This window comes from Muntiacus reevesi, chromosome 2 (assembly GCF_963930625.1).
Source record: "Muntiacus reevesi chromosome 2, mMunRee1.1, whole genome shotgun sequence".
NCBI lineage: Eukaryota > Metazoa > Chordata > Mammalia > Artiodactyla > Cervidae > Muntiacus > Muntiacus reevesi.
In genome coordinates this window covers 265,370,032-265,389,346 of record NC_089250.1, presented here as the reverse complement: position 1 = coordinate 265,389,346, position 19,315 = coordinate 265,370,032, and the positions used below count along the sequence as shown (strand labels likewise).

General features: G+C 50.9%; 1 protein-coding gene across 1 annotated transcript; it reads right to left on the bottom strand.

The window, feature by feature from the left end:
- Window positions 1–417: 417 nt before the first annotated feature.
- Window positions 418–19,031, bottom strand: MEIOSIN (meiosis initiator). Its single transcript, XM_065919380.1, has 14 exons — window positions 18,961–19,031; window positions 14,793–14,850; window positions 13,865–14,032; window positions 9,806–9,917; window positions 8,413–8,547; window positions 7,118–7,363; window positions 5,865–5,973; window positions 4,910–5,010; window positions 4,041–4,196; window positions 3,555–3,625; window positions 2,461–2,625; window positions 2,128–2,369; window positions 1,190–1,279; window positions 418–586 (listed from the first exon to the last, which is right to left on the bottom strand). The coding sequence occupies exons 1-14, from the start codon at window positions 19,029–19,031 to the stop codon at window positions 418–420; spliced, it is 1,893 nt and encodes a 630-aa protein (XP_065775452.1).
- Window positions 19,032–19,315: the final 284 nt, after the last annotated feature.

Genomic DNA, 19,315 nt, shown 5'->3' with positions numbered 1-19,315 from the left:
GTAACAGTTTTATTTCATTGAAAATAATAAATAATCTATAAATAGAATAGGGTAGGAGGAGGAAAGTGAGGTGAGATTGAACAGGGTGGAAAGCATTAGATTCTGGGCTGGGCAGTGGATAGGCAAAGGGAACCTTCACCTCCCTGCATTTCATTCGGGTGGGAGGGGGGCTCCTTTCACCCTCTCTCTGGCTTCTCTGATTCGCTTGCCCAGGGTAGAAGGGGGCTGTGAGAGGCTTGCCAACCTCAGGGCAGAAGTTCAGACTACCCTATACAAGGCAAACACAAATCATCGGGATCAATAAATAACACCACCTGCCAACCTGGGGGGACCTGCACTAGTGGGGGTGAGGCCCAGGAAACCACCACAGGCTCCTGGTTTCAACAGCAGCAGGGCCCAAGGGAGGGCGCGGCACCCTCACTCTTGCTGAGGAGACTCCGGAGAGACTGGGTCTGGGGAGCCTCGGGCCTTCTCGGCCAACAGCTGGTAGAAAGGTTTGGGGGTCTCCCAGTCCTCGTCCTCGCTGCTGGAGCTGTCCTGCTTCACGATCCGGTTGTGCTGGCGGCTGAACCTGCGCGCCTTGGTGCTGGGGGAGAGGTGGCAGGATGGGTGGGTTTCCTCCATCTCACCTCCGTCCCACCCCCGGTGCTCTGGGCTCAGTAGTGACCAGGGTCTGGGCTGGGGACGGCCAGGGCTTTATTTGGCTCCACCAGGAAAGCACTGACTCCTTGGAGACCTGTTAAGATCTATGCATGCGCTTGTTTTTCCAGAGAGGGGCAACTGAGGACTGGGCAGGTGGCAGCAATTTGAAGTTGGTGGAGAATAGGGGTTTCAGGAGGGAGGGGGCGTTTAGATGGGGAGAGGAGGAGGAGGCCAAGCTACAGGGAGTTAAGATGCAGTTTCCTGCTCTGAGAAACTCTGAAGCAGAAAGTGTAAAGGAAGTTTAGGGCCAAGGGGGTCCAAATTAAGAATTCAGCTATTTGCCCTTCTAAGTTCCAGGTAGGGGTAGCGCATCCTTCTGCTCTGTCCCCCAACTCTTCCATAAAATTTGGTGACACCCAGATCTCCCGCCCAAGGAAACTCCCACCCTGCTTTCAACGTCACGAAACTCAAGGCTCTGATGATTTTCAGAGGAGCAGGGAGGGCCCTAGCGTCCACCACCCACGCCTTCTGGGCAGGGGCTTCTCACCAGTATGGTTTTCGCTCCTGCAGGGTCATCACCCGCCAGAGTTGAGCCAACTCCTTGGTGGCGGCCGTGGATGCGGTCCCAGGGCAGGCTCTGTGGCAGGAGTGGGGAGGAGGTGAGGAGGTGCCTGCAGCCCTGCCTGGCTTGGGCAAAGGCCAACCACATGAGGGGCCCTGGCCCTCCCAGAGCCTCATCTTTCCCATCTGAGAACTCAGATCTTCCCATGTTGCCCAGAAAGGCTTCCCTTTCATGCCCCCTGGAACAGAGGTGGCAGAGGAGGGATCTCGACTAAAGGGTGGCTGGAGAGGGGCCACCCAGTGTCTCGGGATCTGCATCTGCCGCTCTGATAGGAGCACCAGCTCTTCTCCCCTGAGGCTTGAGGGACCTCCCCCACCCCCGCCCCAGCCGCAGGCTGGCAATGATTGTTCAGGGTTGGGTGCTTGACAGATCCCATCAAGTTCAGCCCCAAAAACTTCTGCTTGAAATCTTAGAAATGAGGCACTGTCTTCCCACAGGGCTGCTGGGATGGGAGACAGGACATGAGCCTGAAGCTCCTAGGTAGGGGTGAGCCTGCTCCCGACCTGGCCCAGCAGGGATGGAGCTCGAAGCTGAGAGGAATACGGAGTCCAGAAAGGGGTGAAGATCCAAGAGCATCACGGGAGTCCCAGGACCAGCCACGGCTGAAGGTGGAGCCTCTTTTTCAGATTATAGTAATTAATTAATTAATCAGTTATATCAATTATATAAGTTAATATTTGCCAATTGATTTCCTTTTTTTCATAAGTCTGAGGCGAGTTTCACTGCCTCTGATGCACGGGGCCAGGGGAGGCGGGGGTGAGTGTGGCGGACGAGGGTGTCAGAAGCAGCAGGCGGTCTAGCCCTGGGAGTGGGTGGACAGTGAAGCAGGGCCCCTGTCAGGGCAGAAGAGGACGCCCACCCACCGGATGTACTGCTTCCGGTTCATCCTGCAGAACATGATGAAGCCGTTGACACACTTCTTCTTCATCTGGGGGGTGCCAGGGGCTTTCTTGCTCCCCTTGGACTTGGAGGGACGCCGGCTGGCCCGGCCCTTCCTGGCCTTCCTCCCGGCCGTGGGCAGGGGTGAGACCCGCCGGGTAGGGGTCCACGTGTAGTCCCCATCGTCGCTGGAGGACTGTAGGCCCTCGAGGTCACCCTGAGTGTCCTGCAGGAGGCATAGAGAGGTGAGGGGGGCATAGGTGAGGGCGGGCAGGGGACCTGGACTGACCCAGCCTATGGCTCTCCGTCTCCCTCACCTCCTGCTGCCTCCACACCAAGTCTGTGTCCGTGTCCTCCGAGCCAGCGCTGGATGGCACCTTGCTGTTTTCACTCAGCGAGAGGTAGCAGTGGTCCAGCGAGACCGAGGACTGGCACAGGTCTTGGGAGTTGGAGGGGTCTTTGGGGACCTCAGGGGGCGTGTCCTGGGACATGAAGTAGAAAGATAGGAGGAGATGGACAGAGGGGGGCAGTGGTGTCCCTTCATGGCCCCCTCTCGCGGCTTTCCTGGGATGTCACACGAGCATTGGAAACAGCTCAGGTTCAAAACATCCTCGTCCAGACACCGCCTCAGAAGTTCAAGCAAAGGTTCCCCAGTTCCCACAGTGGATCAGGGAAGAGGTGGACTGGGGGCTTCTGTCTCCTATTCTGGGGCTCTCCCTCACAATTCCCCTGTGAGGGAGCTGGCACACCTAGGCAAGTTTTAACTCCTCTGAGCGTGTTTCATCCACGATGGTGTCACCACACATCCTCTGCCAGGCCAGGCCAGTGTTTATAAAAGCTCTGCTAACGGTGTCTCTCTTTGTTTCTGCGGTGAAATCAGCTACTTGTTGAGGCAGGGGCCACCTTCCCACACATGGAGGGAGAACCATTTGGGGACCAGAGCCAGGCTGCTCCTCTTTTCAGTCGGAGGTTGAGCTGCTGGAGCAGACGGTGCTCCGGAGGTCAGCTCTGGGACCTGGGAGGGAGGCTCTTTCGCACCGAGGATCCCAGAGGTCATCTGCTGTTTTCAGTTTCCTCATTGGTTAAATGGTGTCACAAGAGAGCCTGCCCCATAGAGCAGTCATAAGATTATGTGGGGTCTTTTCTGGGCACCTGGCAGCTTTTAGATTTATTCTTTACAGGGGGTTCATTCCAAGGGCCCAGCACAGAGCAGGGCGCCTGGTGGCCAGCAGGTAGGTTAGGGCACAGATGGGTGGGTGAGTCTCTGGAAGGACCAGGAGAAGCATGATGGACAGACAGCTGAGTTGAGGGGTCGGGGGTGACTGAAAGGTCAAGAGGACGGATGAGTGAATCAAACTGGTGGGAAGAAGGATGGACGGGTGTGTGGACAGGTGTGCGGGCAGACACCTACCTTCTGTGGTTCCTCGAAGATGCAGGCAGAAGGTGAAGATGCAGGATCTAACAGTATTTCCTCAAAGAGAGCTGTCAGGGACAGAGAGGGAGACCAGAAAGGTGGCTGGGACAGAAGCACCTCTCTCGGGGCACCAGGTCGCTGTCCTGCCGTCTCCATAGCTGGAGGGCCTTTCTCTGGCTGTGAGCTTTGGGCTCTTCTGCCCAAGTCCAAGTCCAGCTCCTGTGGGGGACCTCCAGCCTGGGCAGAGTGAGTAGGTCCCTACTGTAGGGTCCCGGAGCCTCCCCTGCACCAGGCTGGCCTGGAGCAACTCCTCACCAGGCTGTGGGCTCCAGGGATGGGATGGGATTTGTCCTGGGAGGATTCACCCCCAGGTATCCAGTGCTGCCCAGCAAGTGCCCAAGTGGGCTACACACTTGGTGGGCATCACTGCGGGTTTTTTCTTTCTCAGTGAACCAAACCTCAGGTCCAGCCCTGGGTGCTCACCTTGGGTCAGGTACTCATTGCCGTCCTCCAGGATCTGTTCGGGTAGCAGTTTCCCTGGGGAGCTGAAGAGGGAGGGGCTGAGCCCTAGGATCTCCTTCAGGGGGTCTGTCTCGATCTCATTGGTAATCTGGGGAGGCCCCAAGGCCAGTGGGCTCTCTGAAAAGGAAATGTCAGGCTTGAGGGTGTGTCAGGCGTTGTCATCTCCCAGAACAGAGCAGCTGGCTTTGAGGAGATGGTGCCCCACACTGGGGAAAGGTGACTGTCAGTTCCTCATTGTGAGTGCTTAGAAGAGGAAATTAAGAGGCACGGTGCCTGGATTCATGTTGTTGGTGGTGGTGGTTTAGTCGCTAAGTCATGTCCGACTCTTTGTGACCCCATGGACTGTAGCCTGCCAGGCTCCTCTGTCCATGGGATTTTCCAGGCAAGAATACTGGAACAGGTTGCCCATTTCCTTCTCAAGGGGAATCTTCCCAACCCGGGGATCAAACCCGCCTCTCCTGCTTGACAGGCATGTTCTTTCCCACTGAGTCACCAGGGAAGCCCGGAATTATGTTAGAGATGGCATATATAAATATAAATACATATATATATATGTGTATATAATGTGCCAGATCCAACAGACTGATATGAGCTAGCTGGAGCTCTGTATTAAGATTCTGAAGTAGTTTCTGGGATCAAGAGAAAAAGTTAGGATTGATTAGCAACATCTGCCATGGCAACTGATGGCTGGGGACAGCGAGTGCCCTGTGTGTCCGTGCTTAGCGCATCCATCCCTCTCCCTCTTCCCCCTTCCCCGGACATCCTCAGAAAGAAGGTACCAAGAAGGCCCCACACCCACCTACAAGGGGGAGAGACAGAGCTTCAGTTACCTTGGGGGCTGCCCTCTGCAGTCCAGGCAGGAAGCCAAGGGTCGGCATTTGGAGACTCCTTGCCCACCTCCTCGCCAGAATCATAGAACACCAGCTTCTCCCTGCAAAAAGTGGAATTCAAGAGGCAGACCTGGGGCCCTGGCTGGAAACACTGTGGCACACAGAGCGAGCCCCTGCCCTCTGGGGGTCTCAGTGTTGCCCACTGTGGAGTAAGACGGGGATGGCTCTGTGCCCGCTACTGGGGGAGCGCCGGGGGCAGAAACCTTAGGCAGCTGAGGTGCCCGCCCTTAGGGAGCTTCAGGGCTTGTGACAAGAGGCCAGCTGTCATCAGAGATGATGACACAGAGGGCAGAGCTGGGAGAGGGGTTTGAGGAGGAAGAGAGAAGGTGGGCAGGGCAGGACAGAGAACCATGCTGAGCAAGAAGGATAGGTAGAAGGATGGGTAGTTCCTTCCAGGTGACGAGGGGAACAGGCTTCCTGGAAGAGGGAACCAAGGATGAGAAGCCGGGGGACACGGGTGGGCCTCCTTCCAAAGTGGTGAATATTTAGTAGTAAGGATAAGATTCACAGGGGAGGGGCTGGCAAGGTGAGCTGGGGCAAGAGAGGATCTCAAATGCAAATTAAGATATCTGTGCTCTACCCAATAAGACGGAGCAGCCTAATGCCAAAACCCAACATGATCAAAGACTCTGCGTTAAAAAAGCCACGCGGATGACTGGTGTTGACAGGCTAGAAAGGTAGGACAGGAGGCCAGGGAGGGGCTGCAGCCCTTGTCAGCACACAAGAAGCAGGGCTTTCCTTTGGGCTCCCAATGCCTGGTGCAAAGCTAGGCCCTCAGAGGTGGTCACCCCAGATACCAGCAGAGGGTGGAAATTGACCCCATTTCTCCCCAGGCCTTAGCCATTCCCCTGGAACATGTCAGCTCTCCAACTCATATCCCCTGAGCTTCCCTTACCTGGGACCAGGCGGGGTCTTGTTGAGAAAATGGATCGTCTCGACCCCTTGCTGGGCCTCAAAAGCAGGATAAGACCCCAAATCCTGAGTGTCATCTTTTACACAGCAGCCTACGGGGGCAAGTTGGGATGGTCACTCCTGTGACTGGGCCAGATGCCAGGGCTCACAGGGACACAGATGGAGAGGTGCCGGGGCCTCCCACAGCCTCTGCCTCCCCCGACTCCAGCCAAAACCTCAGGCTGGGGGCGGGGACTCTGAGTGAGGTTTGAAAGTGAAGGTGTTAGTTGCTCAGTTGTGTCCGATTCTTTGTGACCCCATGGACTGTATCCTGCAAGGCTCCTCTGTCTATGGAATTCTCCAGGCAGGAATACTGGAGTGGGTTGCCATTCCCTCCTCCAGAGGATCTTCCCAATCCCGGGATCAAACTTGGGTCTCCTGCATTGCAGGTAGATTCTTTACTATCTGAGCCACAGGGCACCCTGAATCACCCCCAGGTTTCTGGAATCCTACATCTCTATTAGAAGCTCTAAGGAAGATAAAATATTTAAGTTCAGTAATGATGATGAAGATGATGGTAGCAAACAAGTGTATAGTACTTACCATGGCAGCATAGTTTTAATCACTTTACATACTACTCAGCACCCCTTTGCTAAAGGATATGGTTATTATAATACCCAGTTACAGTTCAGTAAACGAAGGCACTGAGCTCTAAAGAAACTTGCCCAAGGTCACAAGATTAGCAGATAATCTGGGACACCCACCACTCATGGGTGACTCCAGGAAGTGAGCGTATGGGATCACCGGGCGGTCACTAGCACCATGCCCGTGGCCTGGCCCAGAGGATAGGCTCTGGGAGGAAGGGCTGAATGAATGGGCAGAGGAAGAGGATGACCCGAGGCCTCGCCTTCCAGTCGTGCCCGTGTCTGCTGGGGGTGTCACACCTTTGCAAGCTGGCTCACAGGAGCATTTGTCTGGCTGTTTCAAGGGAAAGGAGGCTCAGGAGGAGGCCCGACTCTTGCCCCCAGTTCTATGAACTGCAGCCCTCACATGAGGGCTGCACTGATCCTGTCCCCCGCCTTACACCCACAGCCGAGCCTGAAGGGAAAAGGAAACTGGGAAAGAGGCCAAGAGATGGCACCTCTCTTGTCCACGGTCCAATCCCTGGCTTCTAGGACTGTTTCCAGGACACCAGGGGGTGCCTGATCAGTGGTGTGTAAACGACTGGCTAAGTTAGTGGAGAGGAAAGAGACCAACTTGAGATGTCACAGTGGACACTGTTCTCAGCCACATCCAGCAATGTCAGCTGGCGTCTTCCTCCCTTCCTGTCACCTTGAGATGAGGATGCCTCAGCCTTGGGGAGATTGTAGGAGTCCAAGCATCTTGGAGGGGTGGTGGTCCCCACCACGTTTCCTCCTTTCTGGTCTGGAGATGGGGTCTCCAGCTTCTCAGGCTTCTCCAGGGCCAGACAGCGACGAGGGTTCTGGGCCCGGGTCTGGCATTCTGGGAGAGGAGAGAGATGGCATCAGACAGGGCTGGTGGGGGCAGGGGGACTGTCTCCAGAAGGTGGTTGGGGTTGGGGTGGAGACACTCTGCTCTGGCCCCAACGACCTGCTTCAAAGCTTTGCCTGGCTGGGTCACTCAGTCCTTCTCAGGTAAGCCCAGATCCTCAAATAAAGAACATCTAGTCCGATACCCCCTTCCTCTGCCCAGATGTTAGAATCACTTTGAGAATTCTGAAAAATACTGATGCCCAGGTTCCACCCAGGTCACTGAACCCCAGCGTTCAGGTGGGAGGCACAGGCAGGGGCATTTTTTAAAGCATCCCAGTGATTCAGATGTGCAGCCAGGGCTGGAAATCATTGATTAGGTCCGACTTCTCCCACCCTTTTTTAAAGCTAGGTCATGTGGCATGCAGGATCTTAGTTCCTCAACCAGGGATTGAACCAGTGCTCCCTGAATTGAAAGTGTGGAATCTTAACCTCTAGAACACCAGGGAAGTCCCCCAACTCCCTTTTTAAAGACATGGAAAATGGGGCTCAAAAAGGGGAAGAGACAGATAATGAGTGAGTAGCAAGGCTGAGGTGGGACTTGGGACCCTCACCTCCCACACAGGGTCCTTCCATCACTCATGCACCCTGCTGCCCTGGCCCAGGGATGGATGATAGGACAGAAGGATGATAAATGCTGACAGCAGACTCCATTTGCTGGGCACTGGCTACAGGCCCCGCCACTTAAGCACTCCTTGAGTGGTGTGCACATGGGCTCCTCATCCTGAAGACCACCCTGTGGCAGGCACTCCAATATCCAGACCAGGAAACAGAGGCTCAGAGGATGAGTGACCCCCCCCACCCCCCCCACCCCCCGCTGCCAGCCCAGGCCTCAGAGCTAGGAAGAGGAGGGCACGAGGAGTTGAACCGAGTCATGTCTGAATCTAGAGCCTGGTCCAGACTCAGGATTGCTGACTGGGCCTCCCGGAAGTGGTGACGGCCCTGGAGAAGGAGCCCCATTCCTGTGGGACTCCTGTTTCCTGTTCTACTGCAGGCTTGTACCTGACACTCGGGTTGGCTTTTTCTTCCGAGGTTTCCGGCATGCTCCCCAAAGACGGGACTTCTGAGAGTGCGGGGAGCTGGACGGGGTGGAGAGTCTCTGCTTTGCGGAGTCTGTAGCAGGGTTCCAACCCAGCCCTGCAGAGGATGGAGAAGGAGGCAGGTCAGATGGCCTCACCCTTGTCCAGCCTGAGTCCTGCCTCTGGACAATGCTTCCCACTGGACAGGGGGAGGGAGGCTGCTGCAGTCCCCAGATGGACTCTGTAAAAGTGGAAACTGAGGTCCTGGGAGGAGATGGGACTTGTCTGAGGTTTCACAGCCAGGTGGCAGAAGTACAGGTGAAAACTCAAGTGTCTGCAGGTCCATTCCGGGCCTCAGCCCAGACAGAAGACTGACTCAACGTTTCCCAAATGCTTACCCGTCTTCCCCTCCCAAACCAATTCCTCTCCCTACCTCCTCAAGATGGTAGGGGCTCCAGCATCCACCCCAGGTGGCCCGTGGCCTCTGCTCCAGGCCTCTCAATTCTTCCTTGTGAACATCTCCCAAACTGACCCTCTTCAGCCCACACTCTCAGCCATGGTGCTACATTTGCTTGTGGTCTCCTGCCCAGGTCCCTCTCAGAAGTGTCTCCGCTGGTCTCCCCGACTCCAGTTTCTTACTGAATGACCAGTCCCCCACACTAGATGTCAGGGACCTCTTCCTAAACAGCCACTCTGATGGTGGTTTTCCTTTGGCTTACAGTTCTTCAGTCATTTTCATCCTATCTCCCTCCCGAGCCAGGCTCTCGAGGCGCTTCAGAATCTCATCTCTGCCTCATTTCCTACCCTTCTTGCCGGGGTATTTCTCACACCAGTAACAACAACACCCAGCATACACAATGTAGAACGACTGGCATGTTCCAGGCACTGTGTGACAACACTCCTTGCATGTATTAACTCATTTAATTCTCACAACAAACAGAAAGGAAGTACTCTTACTGGTCCATTTTGCAGATGAGGGAACTGAGGCTCAGAGCAGTTTAGGTCATGAGACACATGTGTCTGAGTCTGGACCTGGCTCCGGAGTCTGTGCACGTCATCTGGGTGCTGCACGGCCCCTCCAGTCACACCCGAAGGCTTGCCTGTTCCCAGACCTTCCATTTGTGTCTTCTTGTGCCTGTGGGCTCCTGCTCACATTGTTTCTTGTTTGCCTGGCATGGTGCCCCCCTGTCCTTGAAGGCCCGCTCCAAGGGCCCTCCCCCCACAGGCTTCCCAAGACGCCCTCCTCTGGGGTCATAGCACCTTGGACACACGGCAGGCTGTGAGATCCGGGAAGGATGGGAACCATCTAGGTCACTTCAGCATCCCCGACAGCCTGGACATAGCAGGCACGGGGAACGTCGGCTGCGTTTACTTACCCCCGAGGCCGCTTTGCCCTTGGGTGGTGTGGAGTTGGAGCGAGGCCTTGGCCACATTGATGCAGCTCTGTAGGTAGTAAATGTACTGCAGGACGTGCAAGAGAACCTCCTTCTGCTCCCAAAAGAAAGACGGGATTGAGTGGGCGCTTGAGACCACGTGAGGCTGCTGGGGACCAGGGAGAGTCAGGCTCCAGGACCTCTGGGGCCCCACCCCAGCAATCCACCCGCCATGGGCAGAGACGTTCCTATTGTGCTCTTCAGTCCTCACCGTGGCCTAGGGAGCCAATGGTTACAGCCATGAAGACAAGCCCAGGGCGCTGAAGGGATCACTGGGTTACAGAGAGGGTGTGGCCGAACTGGGGTGTGAAGCCAGGCCTGCCTGCCTCCCGGTGAGGTTTGGGGGGCACAGGCTGCTGTGCCCCTTCGCCTCCCTGGCTTCTCTTTCTTTGAGCCTTGGCACAGCGTTCCCCGCCTTCCAGAAGCTTTCCTGACCTTCTGACCCCACATCTAGACTGTTCAGATGTCCCTCCTCAGCACTCCTGTGACACCCTGGGCCTGTTTCCACCAAGGCACTTGCCACACTGTTTTATAATTATCTGTTGATGTGTCATTCTCTCCCATTGACCTTGAACCCATTGAGAGTAAGAGAATGTAGCTGATGGATTTCTGGATCCTGAGCACACAGAATGGAGAGGTGATGGAGCCAGTTATCACTGAAGGAATGACTCTTCCCCCATAGCAGCAGCGGGTATCCCCCATCCAGCCACTAAGTCGAGGCTGAGTTGACATGAGAGGTACTAAGCTAAAAAAGATACCAGCCACTAAGCCACAAGGAGGGTGAACTACACAAACTTTTTTTTGCCTTCCCAGAACTTACAATACAGGGAGGGCCTCAGACCTTAATAAACTCATAATTCATATAAAATTATTGACTGTGTGATACGCATTAGCAATAAAAGAGCATGATACAATTAGACTTGGGTGTCCAAAAAGGCCTCTCTGAAGTGGCAGCATTGAAACTGAATAGTGGGGACTTCCCTGGCGGTCCAGTTGTTAAACCTCTGTGCTTCCAGTGTAGGGGACTTGAGTTCAATCCCTGGTTGGGGAACTAAGACCCTATATCCCGTGTGCTGTGGCCAAAAAATTAAAAATATTGAAATTTTAAAAAACAAACCAAAGGGTGTAAGGAGTTAGCCTTGTAAGGAGGTGAGGAAAGAATACCTATAACTATTTTTGGGGGGTTGAAATAGATCCCTAGAATAACAACAAAACTGTCAACAGGAATGTTCCAAACCCCAAATCAGGAAACATGGTCTCGGGAGTGGCGGATAAATTGAGAGACTGGGATTGACATATATACACTACTATATATAAAATAGATAACTAACAAGAGAGCTTAGCACAAGGAACTCTGCTTAATACTCTGTAATGACCTATATGGGAAAAGAATGTAAAAAAGAGTGGATACATGTATATGTATATGTATGACTGATTCACTTTGCTGTAAGCAGAAACCAACACAACATTGTAAATCAACTATACTCCAATAAAAATTAATTTAAAAAGAGGAAGCATGTCTCAAGAGGGACATGCATGAAACTTTTCCATAAAACATAATATAGATAGTCACTAAACATATTTAATCTGATCCATAAAATAATAGTCGTTCAGTAGTGTCTGACTTTTTTCAAGTCCATGGATTGTAGCCCGCCAGGCTCCTTTGCCCGTGGAATTCTCCAGGCAAGAATATTGGAGTGGGAAGCCATTTCCGTCTCTAGGGCATCTTCCTGACCAAGGGATTGAACACAGGTCTCTTGCACTGCAGGTGGATTCTTTACCGTCTGAGCCACCAGGGAACCTGATACGCAGAGGGAGTTATAATTTACTTAAGGATTAATGGCTACTGATGCTTGGCTTCCCAGGTGGCTCAGTGGTAAAAATTCACCTGCCAATTCGGGTTCAATCCCTGGATCAGGAAAATTCCCTGGAGAAGGAAATGGCAAACCACTCCAGTATTCTTGCCTGAGGGAAATCCCAGGAACAGAGGAGCTTGGCAGGCTATAGTCCATGGGATCGAAAAGAGTCAGACACTACTCAGCAACCGAGCACACACACCACACAGTGTGACACAGCTCAAAGACTATTAGCTTAGGTCCTGGCTCCAACCTGCCACTTACTGGCTGTGCACTGGGAACAGGTCATTTTACCTCCTTAGAGCCTCAGTTTTCTCATCTGTGCAATTGGCACAAGGATATTCATTCAGGCTCAGAAGAGTATCATTAGGACAAAATAAACTTGAATGTGTAAAACTGCCCAGCATAGAGCCTGATACATTTGTTGACTAACAAATGCTTAGTTGATGACTGAGACTGAGGACTGACTGGGATGAAGGTCGTATGTAGAGTAGGAGGCCCAGGACTTAATTTAAGGGAGGATAAAAATGGGAAAGGAGTGGGATCCTTAAGACAGCTGAGAGAATTCCCTGGTGGTCCAGTGGTTAGGACTTTGTGCTTTCACTGCTGAGGGCCCAGGTTCAGTCCCTGGATAGGGAACTAAGATCTGGAAAACTGCACAGTGCAGCCACGAAAAGAGGGGGGACAGTGGGCTGAGACCTGGGGAGGATTCTGCCAAGGGGATGTGGTCCTCTGGTCGTGATGGAATGCTGCTGCCTGTGCCCTGACTTGACTGTCATTCCTCCAGCGCAGGGACTGTGTTTCAGCCATCTCCATCCTCCCTGCCAAGAACTTATTATAGAGCCCATGCACACCAAATTCTCCAGTGGGCAAGAGGGCAAAATTTCTCAGCTATTTTTGAGCACTGTGGTGGTCTGTATAATGCCTCCCCCAAAGGTGTCCATGGCCTGGCCCCTGGAATCTGTGCATGTGTTGCTTTATATGACAAAGGGGCTTTTGCAGATGTGATTAAGGATCTTGAGATAGGGAGATGATTCTTGATTTTGGCTTATCTGAGTGTGCCCAATGCAATCACAAGCATCCTTATAAGCGGGAGGCAGGAGGGCCGGAGGCAGAGAGGGCAAACTGCTGACCAAAGCAGAGATAGAGGAGAGACCAGAAGCTGTTATGCTGCTGGCTTTGAAAAGGACATGAACCAAGGACCATAAGTGGTCTCTAGAAACTGGCAAGGCTTCCCCAGTGGCTCAGGGGTAAAGAACTTGCCTGCAATGCAAGAGTCAGGAGACTTGGGTTTGATCCCTGGGTAGAAAAGATCCCCTGGAGGAGGGCATGGCAACCCACTCCAATATTCTTGCCTGGAGAACCCCATGGGTAGAGGAACCTGGCGGGTTACAGTCCATGAGGTTGTAGAGTTGGACACGACTGAAGTAACTGAGCTTGCATATGTGCAGAAATTGGCAAAAGGGGAGGAAACAGATGCTCTCCTGGAACCTCTGAGAAGAATCGAACTCAGAAATCATCCCAATGAAGTCACAAAAGAAGGCTTTCAGAAAGGGAACCAACATTTATTCAGGCCCTGTAATGGCTGTCGGGTAATTTTGGTCTCACAATATCTCTGAGTAGGACTAGTTATTTTTCCTTGATTTATAGCTAAATCTGAGGCTTGAAAGGCTGATAATCCGAGTAAGCTGCCCAGAGTTCTGCAGGTATGGAGCTGGAGGGCTCAGATCCAGACTGTCTGACTCCCAGGGAGATGACCTTGACCTGGTGCCTTGCCTATTTTTTTCCTCTCTCCTGCCTCCCCCCCCCCCTTTTTTTTTTTGTCTCCATGCCACTTGGCATGTGGATTTTCCCTAACCAGGGATCAAACCCATGCCCCCTGCATTGGGAACTCAGAGTCTCAACCACTGGACCACCAGGGAGGTCCCTCCCCCTGCCTCCTTGGCAGGAAAGAATTCCTCAGACTTCTGGTCATGAGATCACAGACTCCCGGAAATTCCCACTCAGAGCAGGACCCTTGCCATCTCAGTGCTGTCACTGGGTTTGTGTGTCTGTCTAGGTTTCCCAGGACAAGGGAGGTCAGTCCGATTGCTGATATGTTCAAATCTGCCTCCCAAATCCACCTCCTCTCCTTCAGCCCCTTTACCTTGGTGAGCTTCTTGGTACCAGTCTTCAGGGTCACGGGCAGCAGCAATGCCAGCTCTTGCAGTTTGCTGGTGTGGTTTTTCCTCTGCTTCCTGTTTGGGGACAAGAACAGGTTTTGGTTAGGACATCCAAAATGGAATTTGGTATCTGACACCAGCCCCCAATCCACCTGTCTCAGTATTCCCCATCTCAGAGAAGCTTAGTTCCCCGACCAGGGACTGAACTCATGCCTCTTGCAGTGAAAGCATACAGTTTTAGCCAGTGGGCCCCCAGGGAACTCCCAGTCACCAAATTTTGCCCATTTCTCCTCCAATCCCTTCTCTCCATCCCCTCACCCCTACCCTAGTCCGTGTGTTGACATCCTCATAGTTCTCCCAGCCTCCCATCTGGCCTCCTCCAATCCATACTCTCTCTGAGAGTCAGGGGGATCATTCTTTCTTCTTTTTTTTAATATTCATTTTGCAGCACCGGGTCTTAGTGGCAGCACGTGGGATATTCAATCTCTCATTGAGGCACTTGGGATCTAGTTCCCTGACCAAGGATGGAACCTGGGCCCCTGGCATTGGGAGCACAGAATTTTAGCTACTGGACCACCAGGGAAGTCCCTGGAGTGATCTTTCTGAAACACAAAAATGTCTACGGTTTTCCCATCTGTGCAAAAGGAATGAGGATATTCTTTCAGGTGCAGAGGGTTATCCATAGGACTGAATACCTTAGTTACCTAAGAAGTACTTCAAACCTCTCAATGCCATCCCATTATTAAGAATCAAGTTTAAACCCTTGACATGGCTTATAATGCCAGCCCTGCCCCCCACAGCTTGGCCCACCTGACCATTCTGGTCTCATCTCTTACTTCCTTTCGTTCTCTCCCATCAACAGCCCCCAACTCCACAGGACAGGTGAGGTACCTCTGCTAAGGGCCCCCTGACCCTGAGCTCATGCATTTCTCTGATCCCTGCACTAGACTGAGAGCTGACTCGGGGGCACCTAGAACAGGGTCTGGCACATTGCGGGAACTCAGTGCCTATTTGCTAAATGAACAGATAAATAAGGGCGTGAAAGAAGTTAACTCCTGAGCAGATGCAGAACTTTCAGGATCTAATCCCTGAATCCATAATTCATAATATATCCATGTACACACACCTGTACCTCTTTCTCCTGACATATGGAGACACAAAGATGTTGTGTCTCCCAAATTATACACTTCTGGCACTACTTCTGCTACTTGTTTGGGAAAGCCCGAACACCTCATCTCCACCAATCCTTATCTCATTTTCCTTCAGGGCCTGGTTCAGTTGCCACCCACCCCAGGAAGCCTCCCCTGTCTTTCTCCCTGACTGAAAGCAGAATCAAGCCAAACATACTCCATTGATTACACATGTATCTTTGATTCCTACTCAGACCCATAAACTGATACCCCCTCTTTTATTTTTGGTCATGCTGTGTGGCATGCAGGATCTTAGTTCCCTGACCAGGGATCAAACCCATGCCCCTGCATTGGGAGTGAAGTGTCTTAACCACTGGACTGCCAGAGAAGTCCCTCGATACATACTCTTTGCCAGGTCCTGTGCTGGACACTGTGGAAAGGGAGAGAAATTGATTTGCTGTCCTCGAGGACATGAGGGACCAGTGTGGGAGACACTCTTTATCTCCCCAAACAAACTCTGAAGTTGAAAGAATCATTCTCACTCATTCATTCAGCAATTGCTTATTGAGCCCTTAACTGTGTGCCAGAAAGTGTGGTTGGTGACAGGGATACAAGTCTAGAAAACAACAACTCTTTCTAGAGCCCACAGTACAGTCAGGGATCCATTCATCAAATTGTTCCACAAACAACACAAAATGGCAACTAGGAGCAGAATCAGCTATATAATTTGCTGAGGATAAGAAGAGTTTCCTCGTGATCCAGTAGCTAAGACTCCAAGCTTGCAATGCAGGGGGCCCCATTTCCATCCCTTGTCAGGGAACCGAGCTCCCACATGCCCCAATTAAAAAGATCCTGGGTGCTGCAACTAAGACTCAGCACAGCCAAATTATATATATATATAAATAATACATATAAATGTGTATATTTATGTATATATATATATAATGCATATAAATATATATTTTTTTATTTGGAGGGAGAAAAAGGGTAACTAGGAATTGCAAAATATAGGTCTCTCCTGGGCAGTAGTCCTGAATAGGTGTGACCCGGGGCTGTACTCACAGGGGCCTCTGGGAATCGGGCACTCCCTCCCAAGGGGGCTTCTTTCCTTGCTGGATGGTTCTGGTTTCAGACAAGTCTTCCTCACAGTCTCTATGCTTTTCACTCACTAATCCCAGCTCTGCCCTCTGATTCTGTGGGGAACAGGTCAGCTCCAGCCACACAGGTCTTTTTCTGTTTCTCTCAACTGCCAAGTTTATTTCTGCCTGGAGGGCCTTTCCCATCCCCACCACCTGGAATGTTCCTTTGCCCTGATTTTTCACATGGCTGATTTCTTGCCATTCAGCCTTTAGCTTAAATGTAACAACCCCAGAGAGGCCTTTCCTGATGACCTGATCTAAACAGGCACATTCTTTGTCACATCCCCACATCATTTATCAGCATCCAAAATCTTTCTTTCTCTCTTTTTTCCTTTCTTCTTTCTCCCTTATAAATATAAACACAAGAGCAGGCATTTTTGTCCCTTTTATTTATTGCTATATCCATTTGGCACAGGTAAGCACAGTGCTTGAGGCTGGTGATAATTTTAGGGGCTCATGAAGTGTTTTCTTTTGAAGTCAGAAGAGAAAAAAATTAATATAATTCAACTTGAATTACATTCATCTTTATACCAATGCTGTCATAGAGGACAATTTTTAATGTGTTTTTAATGAAGGAATGAGCCCAAGAAAGCAAAATTGCCTACGGCCCACAAAAGCCATATATGGCCTTGGCTATATTCCTAGCTCCTGGAATAATACCTGGCTCTTAGTAGGTGCTCAACAAAAAGTTGTTGAATTAAAGAATGCTATCCTGTCTTATGATTGCCTTTCAGTCTTTGAAGTGGCAAATGACTCTAATTCTTGAGTTTCCTTCTCCCTGAGCTAATCAGCCTAAACACTCACTGTTCCTTTATTTTATAGGAGCTGGAAGGAGCTTTAATCAAGAGCCAGTCCAGGGGACTTCCCTGCTCATAAAGACTTTGCCTTCCAGTGCAGGAGATGCGGGTTCAATCCCTGGTCAGGGAGCTAAGATCCCACATGTCTTGTGGCCAAAAAACCAAACATAAAACAGAAGCAATATTGTAACAAATTCAATAAAGACTTTAAAAGTGACCCACATCAAAAAAGTCTTAAAAAAAAGCCAGTTCAAATTTCTCATATCAGCTGTGTGAAAACCAAGGCCCAGACCCTAATTTGCTTAACACGTGCAAGAATTTAAGAGCCACTCCCAAATGAGGGAAAGCAAGGGGCAGTCCCAAGAAGTAGTATAACAGCTGGTTATAAACTTCAGCTTTTGAAGCAAACAGATCTGGTTGAAATCCCAGCTCTGCCACTTGCTGTGTGATTTCGAACAAGTGCTTTCATCTCTCCAAACCTGTTTATAATTCATTTATAAAATGGAGCTGGCTGGAAAGTGTGATCTGTCCAGGTGTTTAGCACCAAGGGCGTGCTCATGAAAGATTTGTTCAAGATAGAAGGTAGACAGTCATTTGTTGGAACGATTTAGGTATAAGGGATGTTGGAGAATGGGGTGGAGGTATTGTATTGGGTGACTATGGTTGATAAAACTGTCATTTTTGGTTGACCAACATCCAATCCCCCTGTTTTCTGGTAATAATTTCCTTTGGGGAATGATCCCTCCCCCACTCTCAGTCTATGTGGTTCACAGAATCTGAACCCAACCTCCCCTTCCCCTCTTGGCTCTGATGTTGTCTGGGTTGGCTCACCATTTGTGAGGGCAAGAGACCTTTCAGTCACTCCAGGTCCACATCCTGCCAATCTGAGAAGTCTGGCATAGATTATCTTTCCAGGATCCGTTGATTCTGATTAGCTAAGTCTGGGTTACTACCCAAATCCTGAACCAATTACTTGACTTCTCCCTTCCATTAGGGAGCACTGAAGCAAGGTCTAATCAAGAAGTCAAGGGATTGGTTGAGGATTTGGGTAGTAACCCAGGCTTGACCAATCAGAGTCAATGGATCCTGGGGAGAAAATCTCTGCCAGGCTTGTCAGGTTGGCAGAACGTAGACCTGGAAGGGCTTAGGCGCCATCTTGCCCTCACAAAGGGAGAGCCAACCCAGACAACAGCAGAGCCAAGACAGGCAGATTTCCGGGCATATCATTTAACCCCTCACTTGGAACCAGCCTAGCCTGGTGCCCCAGAATTTTTTATTTAAAGGATCCAATAAATCCCCATTTATGCCTTAGCCAGTTTTAGCTAAGTTTCTGTTAACTGCAATTGAGTCTTTATTAATATAATGACTCCACGTCTAAAAAGGGAGGAAAGGGAGGAAAGAGAATGCACTGTTGGTGACCTCTGGAATTCCAGGAGGAATAGGCAAGCAGGAGAGAAATTCTTCATTGTCTTCATGTATTCCTTCTGAGCACAGTTCCTAAGCAGAGAACCTAAACAAAGCGGATGCTGATTTTTGGAGTTAATAAATGAAGAGATAGGTAGATGAAAAGTCATTAGGGAAGAAAGTAAGGGATAAGATGAACTTTGGCTCTCTTCTTTATCCAGATGTTGGAGGAAGGGAGAAATCTGATTCAACCCTCATCTGCTGGGAAAACCTCTCTATAAGATTCCTGACACTTGGTAGGGGCTTGATGGCAAAATAAATACGTGGATAAAAGAAAGGAAGGAAGGGCATTTTAAAAACTCAGAATGTCAAAACCTGCAAGGATTAGAGATGATCTTTGCCAGCTACCTCAGAGTTCTCTCATCTTGAAATGGCAATAATATTTGCACCTACTTCCTCCTAGAGTTGTTGTCAGGATTAACAGGTATACAAACAAAAAGCTTAGCAAAAAGTCTGGCAAACTAGTAAATGCTCAGTAAACACTATTGTGATTATCATTCTACCAGAGTGGCCGGAGCTGCAAGGGAGGTGGGCCAGGGGGAGCCCTTACCTGTCACTGGGACTCAGGGAGTTGGTTCTGGGCTGTTCAGGAGAACACACGTGTTTGCTGGAATCCCACATCTGCAAAGAGGGGAAAAGAAAGAATTATTAGTGACCTCTGGGATTCCAAGAGGAATGCATAGCATGATAGGCCACCTCATTTCCCGCCATGGTGCTCCTTTGAGCACTCAAGAGATCCCAAAAAAAGTCCTGAGTCCCCATAAACACAGGTCAATAGAACAAATGAAAATATCCAAAGTCTAAACTGGAGTCCATGAATCTCAAATTGCAAATATGGGCTTGTAAATCATGATCCAGACCTAAAATTAAAAGCAAATTTCCAAACTTTGACTTCAGAGCTTTAG